General features: G+C 48.5%; 1 protein-coding gene across 1 annotated transcript in view; it reads left to right on the top strand.

Moving 5' to 3' along the window:
• The window catches only part of LOC137525460 (sulfotransferase 1C1-like), a 50,513-nt gene that overhangs the window by 11,497 nt on the left and 22,797 nt on the right, over positions 1-16,219 (top strand). The window contains exon 2 of the mRNA XM_068246558.1: positions 9,391-9,578. Coding sequence (XP_068102659.1) covers positions 9,407-9,578 — 172 coding nt within the window. The 5' untranslated portion in view covers positions 9,391-9,406. The remainder of the gene's footprint in view (positions 1-9,390; positions 9,579-16,219) is intronic.

Raw genomic sequence — 16,219 nt, 5'->3', positions numbered from 1 at the left:
TGGTGCTGCTGCGCCCGAGGATGGACCTGCTGCTTCCTCGCTCGGGCTTTCCACCAGGCTGACCCAGTGGGCCGTAAAGCACAGATAGCGCTCTGTCCCAAACCGGCTGCTCCAGGAATCCATGGTTATGTGGATCCGCGCACTGACAGCGTGATCCAGCGCGCGGCCCATGTTCTCCATGGCAGAGCGGTGCAGTGCTGGGATCGCCCTGCGAGAGAAATAGTGGCGGCTGGGGACTTGCCACTCCGGGATCCCAACCTGCAGCAGCGCTCTCATGTCACTCCCCTCCTGCACAAAGGAATATGGCAGGAGCTGGGAGCACATGGCCCGGGCAAGTAACCCATTCAGCAACCGGATGCGGCTGTGGGCGGGAGGCAGCACCTTGGTCACACCAGGGAATGCTTCACTGAGCAGGGTCTGGCGGAGTTTGCCTGCACGGGAGGATGAGGAGGCCACTGTGGAGGGAGCTGATGAGGCCACTGAGGACTGGCTGTCAGGGGGGGGGGGGGGGGGGGGGAGTGAGTTGCTGCTGTGCTCCTGCTGCTGGATGGGCAGGAGGGGCTGCTGCTGGATGGGCAGGAGGGTCGGCTGCTGCTGCTGCTGGATGGGCAGGAGGGTCGGCTACTGCTGCTGAGATCTGTGCAGTGGCTGTCTGGTTCTGACCACTGCCTGCACCACTTTGCATAAGCTTCTCCAACTCATTAAAGTCCTCAAAATGTCTGCTCTGTAAGTGGGTCTGCAGGAACGAGGTACTCAATTTGTGGATATCGCGACCTCTGCTGAGAATGAGATTGCAACTGTTGCAAATTGCACGGGTCGGGTCCACTGGGCACTTGGTGAAGAACCGCCAGACTGGGGACTTCAACCTGCTCTTTGAGCTTAAGGGCTGGGGTTTTTGGGGGCCCTTGGAGGATTGTGTCTTTTTGGTTGTAGTTAGAGGTTTGTTGCGGGTGGTGGTAGCGACTGAAGCAGCAGGCTGTGGCTCCTGCCTTCCACGCCCTGTGCTGGCCGCCTTGCTGCTGCCGCGCCTCTGCGCCAGAGACGCCTCCTCCTCCGATGACGAGCTGCCTTCAACCAACTGTGCTGGTGGTACTGGTGGCACATAGGGAGGATCTATCAAGTCATCATCATCAACCCCAAACAAATCCTGTGAGCCCGACTCAACCAACTCCTCTACCCCAACATCCCCTGCATCACGCCCCTCCTCCTCAGCACCAACAACAAACTTCTGCACCTCAAACTCCTCCTCCTCCTTGGATGGCCCCATCATCTCCAACTCATACTTCTCCAAAACATCCCTGTACATGGTCACAGTCTCAGGGGAGAAGAGCGTGCTCATTGAGGGCAGGCTGGTCGATGGGGTCACCGTGACCATGGCCTCAAGCGCTGGTGTTGGCCTGCTGCGGACAGGAGTGCTGGTGGCACTAGTCTCGCTGGTGCTGGAGGCCTGGCTGGAAAAGGTGGCTTCCTGCCCCGCCATCATTTCCACCACAGCCTGCACCTGACTCTCCCCAATGGGCCGTGGGCGATGACCCGTCTCAAAGATGGGCGCAACACGCTGCTGTTGCGCCTCTGCTCCCTCCTCCCTGTGGTCAGTGGCTGGCGGCGGACCAGTCCCAGACCTGCTGCTGCTGGCAGTGGCTCCTGCAATGGCGCTTCCTCTCCTGGTGGTGCCTCGCCCTCTACCTCTACTAGTCATAGTGCACTATACAAATACGGTAAAAAAAAAAAATAAGTAGAGGGCGGGAAAGGGTGTAAACTTTAATAAAGTCTGTGTTGGTGGTGACTTGGTGGTGACTAGTAGTAGTAGTAGTAGGCAGTAGTAGTACGCACGCAGGTAGCTAAGAAACACCTAGCGTACTACGCTACAAGTAAGTCGTGCGGCAGACAGTCGGTGACAATTACAACCGGTCACACACGGTCAGACGCAATCAATCAATAGGCTCGGGCAGGCGACAGACAGTCACAGGTCACTCACAACGGATGCTGGTGGTGGCCTGTATGTGTTGTAACTCTTATTTATTAGACACACTACGGATGATAATAAAATCACACAGTAAAAGTGAAAAAAAAATATAAGTGAACGGGTACTAGTAGACTAGTAGTAGACACTAGTAGTAGTACACATGCACACAGGTAACTAAGAAACACCTAGCGTACTACGCTTCAAGTAAGTCGTGCGGCAGACAGTCGGTGACAATTACAACAATCGGTCACACATGGTCAGACGCAATCAATCAATAGGCTCGGGCAGGTGACAGACAGTCACAGGTCAGGTCACTCACAACGGATGCTGGTGGTGGCCTGTCACAGTCAGTAACTAACTAACACAGTACTGAAACTAATAAAGTAACAGACTACAGTAGTAATAGTTAACTAAGCTAGTACTACTAAGTACACAACTAACTAGAATCCCTAACCTACCTAAGCTAGTAGTAGGCTAACTAAGGCGCGTACGTTAAAAAGGGGTTCTGGGAAAAAAGGGCGCAGGGTTTTAAACGATAAGCATGGATAACGTTTAAAAATGTATTGTACTGTATTTCGTTTAAAATTAATGTTTTATAAAGTTATAAATCATTAAATAATGTGCATTAAATCGGCAATTGTAAAAACGTTAATCTTCCGTTTAAATAGTGAAACGTATAATAACGTTTAAAAAAAAATTACTAAGTAACCCTCCCTGTACCTACCCCTAACCCCTAGACCCCCCTGTTGATGCCTAAACCTAAGACCCCCCCTGTTGGTGCCTAAGTAACCCTCCCTGTACCTACCCCTAACCCCTAGACCCCCCTGTTAGTGCCTAAACCTAAGACCCCCCTGTTGGTGCCTAAACCTAAGACCCCCCTGTTGGTGCCTAAACCTAAGACCCCCCTGTTGGTGCCTAAACCTAAGACCCCCCCTGTTGGTGCCTAAACCTAAGACCCCCCCTGTTGGTGCCTAAACCTAAGACCCCCCCTGTTGGTGCCTAAACCTAAGACCCCCCCTGTTGGTGCCTAAACCTAAGACCCCCCTGTTGGTGCCTAAACCTAAGACCCCCCTGTTGGTGCCTAAACCTAAGACCCCCCTGTTGGTGCCTAAACCTAAGACCCTCCTTAGTGCTCACTGTATTGTGTGTAGAATAATGTTTTAAAAACAGTAAGGGATAAAATATATTACAATTTACATTACGTACTGATCGCTTTGTTTTGTGAATAATAATGTTTTACAAACAGTAAGGGATAACATTTAAAATAATGTTTTATTGAAATAAGAAACGTAAATCATCACAAGCAGTTATAAAACATGAAAAATCTTCGGGCGCCGTTGGAAAACGTTATTATTCTCGGGCGCCCTTTTTTCCTGTTCGGCGCCCATTAAACGATAATTATTATAGGAGTGAATGGCGGCGCCCGATTTGTCCACTAGCCTCCTGCGCCCTTTTTTACTGTTACCAACTAGGGCTACCTAGGCTAGCAGGCCTAGCCTGCACACAGACTAACACTAGCCTAGCACAGTATACACTATACACTAGCTGACTAAAAACAATCAAAATACTAGCTAACTATATAAGACAACAATAAATGTGTTTAGGAGGTGTTTAGGAAGCAAAATGCTAGGTTTAGCAGTGAAAAGCACTTGCTCAGACACAGCACAGCACTGGAGAATCTCTCAGTACCAGCAGCAGTCACACAAGTGCGTGGCTCCGCAACATGGCCGCCGCCTTATATAGAGGAGGGGAGGGCAAGGCTCCCCTCCTCTGATTGGTTGCTAGGGTTGCCAGGTCCTCGGCAGGAGGACTTCTGATTGGCCCAATCACGTCATCCCTGAATCCCGAAGCCGAACCCACAGCTCCATCTGACCAAATTTGAGTGCGCACATTCGGCAGGCTTCTCGTATTCGGGTTCGGCTCGGATTGCAGGGTTCGGGTTCGCATGCGGCAACCCCAAAAAACACCCGAATTGTTCGGGGAAACTTCGCATTCGGGGTCCTGCTGAGCAACCCTGAATGTGATCAGTAAGATCAGCTGTTTTGAGCATTAGTGAGTAGAGCTGCTCAAATCCGGAAGTTGCTATCCGTCTATCTCCCAGTGAATCTTTGCAAAGAGAGGGGGGGTTGCAGGGGGGGGGGGGGGAGTCAATCTTACTCATCTGACGTCTTCTTCGGTCCGTCCCTCGGCGCCTCCCACAATGCGGTCCAAGCGGCAGTCACGTGATTACAGACACTTCCTCCTTCCGGTTTGAAGGAGGAAGTGTTTGTAATCACGTGGAGCGCATCGTGGGAGGTGCCGAGGGACGGCCCGAAGAAGACGCCAGACAGGTAAGATTGAAGCGCCCCCGCCGCACCAGTTTACTGGGAGATATCCAGATAGCAACTATCCGGGTATCTCCCGGTTCTGGATTTGAGCAGCTCTATTAGTGAATGCAGTAATGCTTTCTGAATAGAGTCCAATGTGGTTTTAAAACTGCAAATGTGCCGGAATGCTGCAATGATACAAAGCAAGCTATATAACTGAAAATAAAAGTATGAGACTTTTCTTCGCTGCTAATGTTCTATTCATTATCCATACTACACATACAAGAATATATATATATATATATATATATATATATATATATATATATATATATATATATATATATATATATATCGATCTATCATTTTTTTTTTTTCAGGTTTGCTTTAAGAAATGTACCCTGATGCTCCTCAGCATAACAAAATATTTTTACCACCAGAATAATATGGTCTAGCCTTCCCCTCGCGCAGAGTGATATTGATTTCTGTGGTTCTATAGTTATAAGTCACTAGCTGATGACCCAGCGTTGCCCGGGTATGTATTTGGCTGGTGTAGGCTCCGCCCACTTTTTCTAACCCTAACATACAATTACTCAATGACCAAGTTTGTGAGCGTTGGCATCAATTTGTATGGTACTTTTCCGTTAGCCGAGCGCATCTTGTAGGTGGCGACAAATCTCCACCAGAGTTACATCTTTCCCTACAACCTATGGCGGCCTGGAGGGGGAATAGTAATTAGCGCCACCTGCCGGATGCGCCCGGCTAACGGATAAGTACCATTTGTATATGCCCATAGAACGTAAACAAATCAGATTGTCTGTTTGTGACTCCAACCCTCTCCAGCATTTGAACCTCAGTCACCCAATGACCAACTGTAGCAGGTTTGAGGCATCTGCTCTTAGCAGTGTAAAAATGGCAGCAATTTAAATATTCCCCTTGAAAATCAACAGGCGAATTTTGATTGGCTATTATAGGCTCCACCCACTTCCCCAAATATTAATCTCAGTCACCCATCGACCATCTGGGCAAAGTTTGAGAACCCTGCCATTAACAGTGTAAGAATGGCTGCAGTTTATATTTTCCCAGTGAAATTTGTTTTTGGCTCTGCCCACTTTTTGTAACCTGGGCACACAGTCACTCAATGACCAAGTTTGTGAGCCTTGGGCTCCTTGGCATCAATAATTTGGTTTTATTTTACTGGGAAAAAACAATCTGGCTGTTTGTGGCTCCGCCCCATTTTCTGAATTTGAACCTCAGTGACCCAATAACTAACTGTACCAAGTTTGAGGCTTGTGCCATTAACAGAGAATGGTAGCAAATTAAATATTCCCCTTGAAAATCAACAGGCGAATTTTTTTTTTTTTTTTTTTTTTATAGGCTCCACAAACTTTTCTGAATATTAATCCCAGTCACCCAGTGCCCAACTGTGCAAAGTTTGAGAACCCTGCCATTAACAGTGAAGAATGGATGCAGTTTACAGACTCCACTCAGTTTTTGTAACCTTAACACACAAAGCCCTTAAAGGGCCCATTCACACTAGAGTGTTTTGCCGCGATTTCGGCAAAACATTCAAATGCTAATGCTTTTTAAAAGCGCTAGTGTTATAAAACCCTACGGGCCCATTCTTACTTAGGCGATTTGCGCAAATCGCCCAAAAATCGCAAAACGCAAACGCATCACCTGCACCATTTTCAGGCAATTTCCCGGCGATCTCGTTTCAGTGCTATAGATGCACAAAATGCGATTGCAGAGAAATCGCTGCACTGTCCAGTGATTTTTTTTTGTGTGTGTGTGTGTGTGAAATTTGGAAAAATCACTCCTGCAAAAATCACCGGCGTTTTGCGCTTTTAAGTGTGAATGGGCCCATAAGGCCAGTGCACAACAAAAACCTCGAACAGATCTGCAAAATGCTAGAGGTTTTTGGAGCAGATTTCAGAGCGATTCTAGGCATGTTTAGAGACGTTTTCTAAATGCCTAGCATTTTTTGGAGAGTTATTGTGTAGCAGATTACATATATTGTTACAGTAAAGCTGTTACTGAACAGCTTCTGTAACAAAAACGCTTGGAAAAAAGCTCTGATCTGCTGTAGCGTTTTTCAGAGCAGTTTGAGCTTTTCCTATACTTTACATTGAGGCAGAAACTCTTCTGCAAACCGCAAAAATGCTGCAGGAGGCACGTTTGCGGTTTGCTAAAAACCTCAAACCTCCGGTGTGCACCATCCCATTGAGATACATTAGCCAAGCGTTTTCACAAGTGGCAGCGTTTTTGAAAACTCTACCAAAACCGCTTGTGGGCACCAGGCTGTACTGTGAATCAGCCCTTTTTAGGCCAGGGTCACACTAAGCAAAATCGTATGAGTTTTTCAAGTGTGACCCTGGCCTTAGTGTTTCTCATGCGTTTGCGGTTTTTTAATTATCTGCCTTTTCAACAAGACATCAGATACATTTGTACAAAAAACGCATGCACTTTTGAGTCTCCAAAGGAAAGAATTGTATGTGGACGGCATGCAGTTTGCATACATTATGCAGAAAAAAAGGAAACTGCTGTGCAATTTTTGTTTTCCATAAAATTGCATTGCTCGTTTTTGGTTTGTCTTTTTAATTTTGCAGCCCACATACATCGCTGCTAGTTTATGTTCAGAGCTGCTGCCCGTGTCTGCTGCACTTTCTCCACAACTTCACTTGTATTCTGCAGATCACAGAACTTTTTTAAAGTTTTTGTTAGGCCCAGTGCACACCGAAAAACTCTAGCAGATCTGCAAAACGCTAGAGGTTTTTGAAGCAGATTTCAGAGCGATTCCTAGGTATGTTCTCTAAGGCTCTATTCACACCTGCATTTTCAAAACTCCGGCAATTTTTTGACGGCGTTTTGCAGGAATGATTTTTTCCGCAATTTCATGTGGAATAATCACTGAACAGTGCGGCGGTTTTGTTGCGATCGCGTTTAGTGCTTCTATAGCACTAAAATGCAATCGCCGGGAAATCACCTGAAAATGGTGCAGGCGACGTATTTGGCGACTAGCGCAAATCACCCAAGTAAGAACGGGCCTATAGGGTTACCTTACGCTAGCTCTCTTAAAAAGCGCTAGCATTTGAGCGTTTTGCCAAAATCGCGGCAAAACGCTCTAGTGTGAAAGGGGCCTTTACATGCCTAGTGTTTTTTGGAGCGTTTTTGTGTATCAGATTACAAATATTGTTACAGTAAAGCTGTTACTGAAAAGCTTCTGTAACAAAAATGCCTCAAACCGCTCTGATCTAGCGTTTTTTTCAGAGCGGTTTTCCACTTTCCTATACTTTAAGGCAGAAACGCCTCCAATCTTAAAAATGCTGCAGCCCCCGAGTTTGCGTTTGTGGAAAAAATGAGCCACTCTGGTGTGCACCATCCCATTCACTTTCATTAGCCAAGCGGTTTTCACCCTGCAAGCGTTTTAAAAACCCTCCAGAACCGCTCTGGTGTGCACCAGCCCTTAGTTAGGGCTGGTGCACACCAAGAGCGCTTTTACAAATGCTAGCGATAGGATAATGCATTTGTATGGAATGGATCACACCAGAGCGATGTGAGATTTATTTTTTGATTTATTTTTTTTTAGCAATTTTGCAATGCAAGCGTATTGCATATGCAAAATCGTGATTGCGTAAAAAAAAGTGACAACACAAATGCAATTACTGGCGTTTAGTGCTTGATTGCTAATGGAAAAGGGCCTTTTGTTTGCGATTACGCTAGTAATTTTTGGTGTACACTGGCCCTTACTTTGTTTCCTGAAGTGGATTCCTGAGTTGTGACTGGACCTATAAAAAGTAAGCGGATGAGAGGTGTACACTGAAGAAGGGCGCTAAGGTAATTTGGGTGACGGGTGGAGCTGCTGGTGGAATATTGGTAAAATTACAGATTCTCCTACTATTCGACACCGATATAGTAGTAATACCCATAGCAGGAAATAAGTAATTTTACCAAAATTTAGTTTAGGGAGCGCTTTCAATCACTAGCTATTTCCCTAAACGCTCTACCAACGTAAATGGATGGGACAGATTCCACCAGAGTGATGGTGATTATGTCACATTTCAGTTCGGGTATCCTTTAAAGTAACTGTATCAGCAGCATGCAGAGCAAGCAGAGGCACATGACATGTATTGGGCGTCGCCTTTCCTCAGGTATGGCAGGGCTACGCCCAAAACATGTTGCATGCCTCTGCATGCTGCTAATACAGTTAGGCCTCCTTTCCACGGACTGTTGAGCTGTGTGCTCAGCAAGCAGTACTAGGCAGACGTAAGCAGTTATCATGCAGCAACGAGCAGTTACCAGGCAGCATTGAGCACAGTTGAGAGAGTTTGAGAGGCATTTCACTGCCTATCAACAGTTTGTGGAAAGGAGGCCTTACTTGTATTTGTTATAGTAATAGCATTAGTATAGATAGTTTGTTCTATTGCACAGGTCTGCAGGAGTGGTTTACCTGCAGAGGGCTTGCACCGGCTTCTGGGTCTGGAGACAGAGTCCTGTACAGGTGGTGAAGTGTGGCTGTTCTGCAATATTCTGCTACTTACCTAACCCTTTTCTAACACTATCCCTCCTCTACCTGCTCCTAACTAAACCTACCACGCCCTCCCCACCCCGCTGAGATTTGTGATGTAGCCTCTCGCCACTAAAGTGTCCCTCCGCTGATATCTGGGCTTCCTTTCGCCGCTATTACTTCCCCGGGAATTTTTTTTTTTATCAGCAATGTTTATAATTAACATAGCAGTTTATACGGTGCCCAAATTAGCCACTTCGGATGGGAGATCTGTATTAAAATCAATCCGTAAAGGACTGGTCAGAGCCACGTTGGTTACCGCCGAGGTGGGCTGGATGGGCGGTGGCTATGCTTTGGGGGCGGTGACAGCACAGCTCCGGGATGTTTACAAACACGTGACAGCTGCCTCTCAGACCGCCTCCAAGCTTGTGCCTAGTGCTAAATCCAGGCCTGGTGGGAGTTTAATAAAGTCTCACCTAGTAGATGTAATTCCAGTTGTCCGGTTGGAAGATGGCTATTAGTGAAGAGAGCTTTAGAATCTCGCCTTGTGTGTCTCACTGGTTTTTATAACACTGTTTTGTTTACTTTTATCCCACTCCTGCCATTTCTAGCTCCCGAAAAGTTAGAATGGACCCACAACAATTACGTAAATACTTGGAACAGATGAAGGACGTTGAAGTTAAACTGGGTCATGTGGACGGGATTCCGCTCATACAATCCACCTGTGACATGTGGGACAAGTTTTATAACGTCCAGGCACGGGAAGACGATATCCTTATTGCTACTTACCCCAAAGCTGGTAAGTGTGCCTGGGGAGAGGAGGGGGGTTACAGTCCAGCCTGTATGAGAACCCAAAGACCTAGAGGTGCACTCCACATTGGTCCGATCAGGTGGTGATTATTTTGCATGGCTGTATATCAAAGTAAAACATGTTAAAGCAAACTTGTGGCTTTTAATTCCAAACAGCCATGTCCATACAGCTGATGTCAGGGAGTGGGTGCTCAGCACCCCCTAAGGCCTCTTTTCAGGGGCGTAACAATAATGGATGCAGCCCCTGCACCCGCGGGAGGGCCTGCTCAGGGCCGTTTTTGGGGGAAGGGGGGGTCGCAGCATGAGGAGAGCTGGCCACCTACACCGGCAGGGAGGGGGGACAGTCTCCCCCTCACCTTGGGCTCTCCCCTCAATGCGCTCCCCTCCAGTAATTATCAGTGGCGAACAGCAGCAGTAGGAACACATACCTCCATGCGTTCCACGTGCCGGAGGTTCTGGTCTCTAAGTGTCTGATGCTACTTCCTGTTTAAACAGGAAGTAGCGTGAGGCACTTAGAGATGGACCTCCGCGGTGGATGGAGGTATGTGTTCCTGCTGCCTAACGCTGCCAGTGATAATTGCAGGAAGGGAGAGTCCAAGGAGGGGGGGACTGCCCCCCCTCCCCGTCAATGTAGGTGGCCAGCTCTCTCCTCATGCTGCGACCCCCTCCTGCCCCCCAAAATGGACCTGAGCAGGCCCCAGGGGGAGCCCCATTCAAATTTTTGCAGGGGGGCCTGGGGATTTGTAGATGCGCCACTGCCTCTTTTCTAGGGACCGTTGAACTGTGTGCTCAGAAAGCAGTTGCCAGGCAGCAACAAGCAGGGCCAGCCTTAGGTTTCACAGCGCCCTGAGCGAAGCCTGATTTTGGTACCTTTTTGAAATTTGACACGTCACGCCAAATGCTACTTTTTGCCGCCCAAGGCCCACTATTACCAGCCGCCCCTGAAAGAAGTATCCCAACCAAGACACACACATGCTTGAGCACACACCTTATAATTCCAGCAAGAGCAGCTGGGTTGCCCAGTGTAGGTAGTCAGATGCGCCCAGTATACTGTACATAGCCAGTTAATAATAAAAAATAATATAGGGATGGATCGAACACACACACACACACACACACACACACACACACTACACACACACTACACACACACACACACCACACTACACACACACACACACACCACACTACACACACACACACTACACACACTACACACACACACACACACTACACACACTACACACACACACTACACACACACACACACTACACACACACACACTACACACACACACTACACACTACACACACATACTACACACACACACACACACACACACTACACACACACTACACACACACACACTACACACACACACACTACACACACACACACAACACACTACACACTACACACACACTACACACACACTACACACACACTACACACACACACACACACACACACACACTACACACACACACACTACACACACACTATACACACACACACACACACACACACACACACTACACACACATACACACATACACACACACACACACTACACACACATACACACAACTACACACACTACACACACACACTACACACTACACACACACACTACACACACACACACACACTACACTACACACACACTACACACACACACACACACACTACACACTACACACACATACTACACACACACACACACACACACACACACTACACACACACACTACACACACACTACACACACACTACACACACACTACACACACACTACACACACACTACACACTACACACACACACACACACACACACACTACACACACACTATACACACACACACACACACACACACACACACACACACACACACACACTACACACACATACACACACACACACACACACACACACACACTACACACACATACACATACACACAACTACACACACTACACACACTACACACACTACACACACTATACACACACACACACACACACACACTACACACACACACACACACACACACACACACACACACACACACACACAGAGAAGGACACGGATAGGAATGGATGATGAATAGAGAGAATGACACAGATAGGGATGGATGATGAATAGAGAGAGACAGAGAGAATGACACAGATAGCTATGGATGATGAATAGAGAGAATGCCACGGATAGGGATGGATGATGAATAGAGAGAATGAGAGAATGACACAGATAGGGATGGATGATGAATGGAGAGAGACAGAGAGAATGACACAGATAGGGATAGATGATGAATGGAGAGAGACAGAGAGAATGACACAGATAGGGATAGATGGATGGATGGATGGAGAGAGGAGGACACATATAGGGATGGATGGAGAGAGGACACAGATAGGGTGGGATGGATGGATGGAGAGAGAAGGACACAGGAATTGATGGAGAAAGAGAGAGAAAGAGAGAAGTACACAGATATGGATGGATGGAGAGAGGACACAGATAGGGATGGATGGAGAGAGAAGGACACAGATAGGGATGGATGGAGAGAGAAGGACACAGATAGGGATGGATGGATGGATGGAGAGAGAAGGACACAGATAGGGATGGATGGATGGATGGAGAGACAGAGAGAAGGACACAGATAGGGATGGATGGATGGAGAGAGAGAGAGGACACAGATAGGGATAGATGGATGGATGGAGAGAGACAGAGGACACAGGGATGGATGGAGAGAGAGAGAGAGGACACAGGGATGGATGGAGAGAGAGAGAGAGAGGACACAGGGATGGATGGAGAGAGATAGAGAGAGGACACAGGGATGGATGGAGAGAGAGAGAGAGAGGACACAGGGATGGATGGAGAGAGAGAGAGAGAGGACACAGGGAAGGATGGAGAGAGAGAGAAGGACACAGGGATGGATGGAGAGAGAGAGAGGACACAGGGATGGATGGAGAGAGAGAGAGGACACAGGGATGGATGGAGAGAGAGAGAAGACGCAGGGATGGATGGAGAGAGACAGAGAGAAGGACACAGATAGGGATGGATGGATGGAGAGAGAGAGAGGACACAGATAGGGATAGATGGATGGATGGAGAGAGACAGAGGACACAGGGATGGATGGAGAGAGAGAGAGAGGACTGTATGCCTATACCCCCCTCCCCTATGGACTATATACCCCATCCCCCCCATACCATCCCGTACATCCTCCTATGGACTGTATACCCATGTCCTTCCCTTATTCCCACAACCCCCCCCCCCCCCCCCCCCCCCCCACGTTAATGTTCTATTTTGCTTTGGCAATGCTAAATGTATTTGGTCCTGCCAATAAAGCTTTTTTGGATTTGGATTTGGATTTGGAGAAGACACAGGGATGGATGGAGAGAGAGAGAAGACGCAGGGATGGATGGAGAGACAGAGAAGACGCAGGGATGGATGGAGAGACAGAGAGGACGCAGGGATGGATGGAGAGACAGAGAGGACGCAGGGATGGATGGAGAGAGAGAGAGGACACAGGGATGGATGGAGAGAGAGAGAGGACACAGGGATGGATGGAGAGAGAGAGAGAGAGAGAGAGAGAGAGAGAGAGAGAGAGGACACAGGGATGGATGGAGAGAGAGAGAGGACACAGGGATGGATGGAGAGAGAGGACACAGGGAAGGATGGAGAGAGAGAGAAGGACACAGGGATGGATGGAGAGAGAGAGAAGGACACAGGGATGGATGGAGAGAGAGAGAGAGGACACAGGGAAGGATGGAGAGAGAGAGAAGGACACAGGGATGGATGGAGAGAGAGAGAGGACACAGGGATGGATGGAGAGAGAGAGAGGGACAGAGAGACAGAGAGAAGGACACAGGGATGGATGGAGAGAGAGAGAGGACACAGGGATGGATGGAGAGAGAGAGAAGACGCAGGGATGGATGGAGAGAGAGAGAGAGGACGCAGGGATGGATGGAGAGAGAGAGAAGACGCAGGGATGGATGGAGAGAGAGAGAAGACGCAGGGATGGATGGAGAGAGAGAGAGAGGACGCAGGGATGGATGGAGAGAGAGAGAGAGAGAGAGAGAGAGAGAGGACGCAGGGATGGATGGAGAGAGAGAGAGGACACAGGGATGGATGGAGAGAGAGAGAGAGAGAGAGAGAGAGAGAGAGAGAGAGAGAGAGAGAGAGAGAGGACACAGGGATGGATGGAGAGAGAGAGAGGGACAGAGAGACAGAGAGAAGGACACAGATATGGATGGAGAGAGACAGGGAGGATACAGATAGGGATGGATGGAGAGAGAGGACACCGGGATGGATGGATAAAGAGAGAGGGACAGAGAGGACACAGATATGGATGGCTGAATGGATGGAGAGAGGACACAGATAGGGATGGATGGAGAGAGAGAGAGCGAGAGAGAAGGACGCAGATGGGGATGGATGGATGGAGAGAGACAGAGAGAAGGACACAGATAGTGATGATGAATGGAGGGGGGAGAGAGAGACTGGGCACTCTGGGGGAGCTGGGGCGATGTGCTCCTGTCACACAGACCTGTGGGCTGCATTGAAACAAGTTCCCTCACTGGTGACTCCCTCCATCCCCGGCACTCAGATGGTCAGCCCTGTAGTTCAGCGGTGGGTGGCCCAGCAGCAACAGAGCGAGTGAAGCCGCGGTATACTTCAAATACAGGAAGTGCTCATTCAGGAAATTAGCACTTCCTGTATTTGAGGTACACAGCACCACCAATAGGCTCCCTCTGTCATCACTGCTGCTGGGTCGCCCACAGCTGAACTAACAGGGCTGACAGCCTGAGTGTCGGATGATCGGAGGGAGCCGCGAGTGAGGGGAATAGAAAGCCCTGCACATGCGCCCTTGGAAGCCGGTGCCCTGAGCGACCACTCCGGTCGCTCAGGTCAAAGGCCGGCCATGGCAGCAAGCAGTTGTGAGAGTTTGAGAGGCATTTCACTGCCTATCAACTGTCCGTGGAAAAGAGGCCTAAGATTGGTTTCATCTGACAGTGTGGACTTTTCTACTAGGGATGGTCAATGAGATATCTGCAGATCCCCATACACACCTTCAACGGACAATTATTTGCAGATCAGATCCACCAGGATGGATCTTCTGATCTACAGATGAATGTCTGTTAAACAAGGTGTGTATGAGATCTGCAGATATCATAGACTATGAATGCATTTTGCAGGAACGGATCTTTTGCAGGAACTGATCTTTTGCAGATACTAATCTGTTGCATGTGTAAACCATCTTTGTGTGCAGCATCTTGCAAAGATTTTTATCTGATGGGGAGTTCAGCTCAATAGAATAGACTGTAGGTATGGCTCTCATACTACATGGAAGGGGGTAACATTGGTCTGTGATCTTTCATTTTCCAAAGACTATTATCTGATGTTGTTCCCACCTTGAGGCCTCTTTTCCACGAACTGTCGAGCTGTGTGCTCAGCAAGTAGTTACCAGGCATAAGTAAGCAGTTGCCAGGCAGCAGTGAGCAGTTGCCAGGCAGCAGTGAGCAGTTGCCAGGCAGCAGTGAGCAGTTGCCAGGCAGCAGTGAGCAGTTGCCAGGCAGCAGTGAGCAGTTGCCAGGCAGCAGTGAGCAGTTGCCAGGCAGCAGTGAGAAGTTGCCAGGCAGCAGTGAGAAGTTGCCAGGCAGCAGTGAGCAGTTGAGAGTTTGAAAGGCATTTCACTGCCTATCAACAGTTGGTGGAAAGGAGGCCTTAAATGGACAAATTAAATCTTGGTGGGGTGGCATTTGGTCCATTTTTGAGCTGCATATATTTGCATAATCCTGCATCAACTCAGAATGATTTGCATCTTAGGCCTCCTTTCCACAGACTGTTGATAGGCAGTGATATGCCTCTCAAACTCTCACAACTCACTGCTGCTTGGTAACTGCTCCCTGCTGCCTGGTAACTGCTTACTGCCTGATAACTGCACACTGCTGCCTGGTAACTGCTTGCTGAGCACAAAGTTCAAGAGTCCATGGAAAAGAGGCCTTATTGACCATTCCTGTTTGCTACAAAGACTGCAAAGCTTCAAGATGGCTGGAGACTCTAGTCCAGACTAAGGCTGGTTTCACAGTGGGACGTTACAGGCGCACGTTAGAGCAGCCTGTAACGCAGCCCACCGCACAGTAATGAAAAATCAATGGGGCTGTTCACAGTGCGGACGTTGCGTTACAGTGTAACGCTGCGTCACAAGGCAACGTACTGCATGCAGTACTTTGGACGCGGCTGAGCCGCGTTAGACTGCTTGCACATGCTCAGTAATGTTGGGGAGGAGCGGAGAGCGGCCAGGCACATGGCTAATTAATATGCACTGCACGTTATGACGTGCAGTGTTTACTTCCTGGAGCAGCCGCTCTGTGCGGCGATTGGCCGGCGGGACCACGTGATGCCGCATGCGCACAAGAGTGCGCATCACGGCATCACTGACGCCAGAGTGAGCTGCACAACGCGGCTCACTCTGACGTCCAGATCCAGCACCACCAGGCGTTGAGTTAGGGGGACGTTATGCGACCTTAACGCCCCCTCTAACGCAACGTCCTGGTGTGAAATTAGCCTAAGGGTTGGAACCCACTAGAGCAATTTTGTGAGTTTATTTATACAGCACCAACATATTATGCAGTG

The sequence above is a fragment of the Hyperolius riggenbachi genome, chromosome 7, assembly GCF_040937935.1.
Source record: "Hyperolius riggenbachi isolate aHypRig1 chromosome 7, aHypRig1.pri, whole genome shotgun sequence".
In the NCBI taxonomy this organism is placed as follows: Eukaryota; Metazoa; Chordata; class Amphibia; order Anura; family Hyperoliidae; genus Hyperolius; species Hyperolius riggenbachi.
This window is presented reverse-complemented; position numbering and strand designations above follow the sequence as displayed.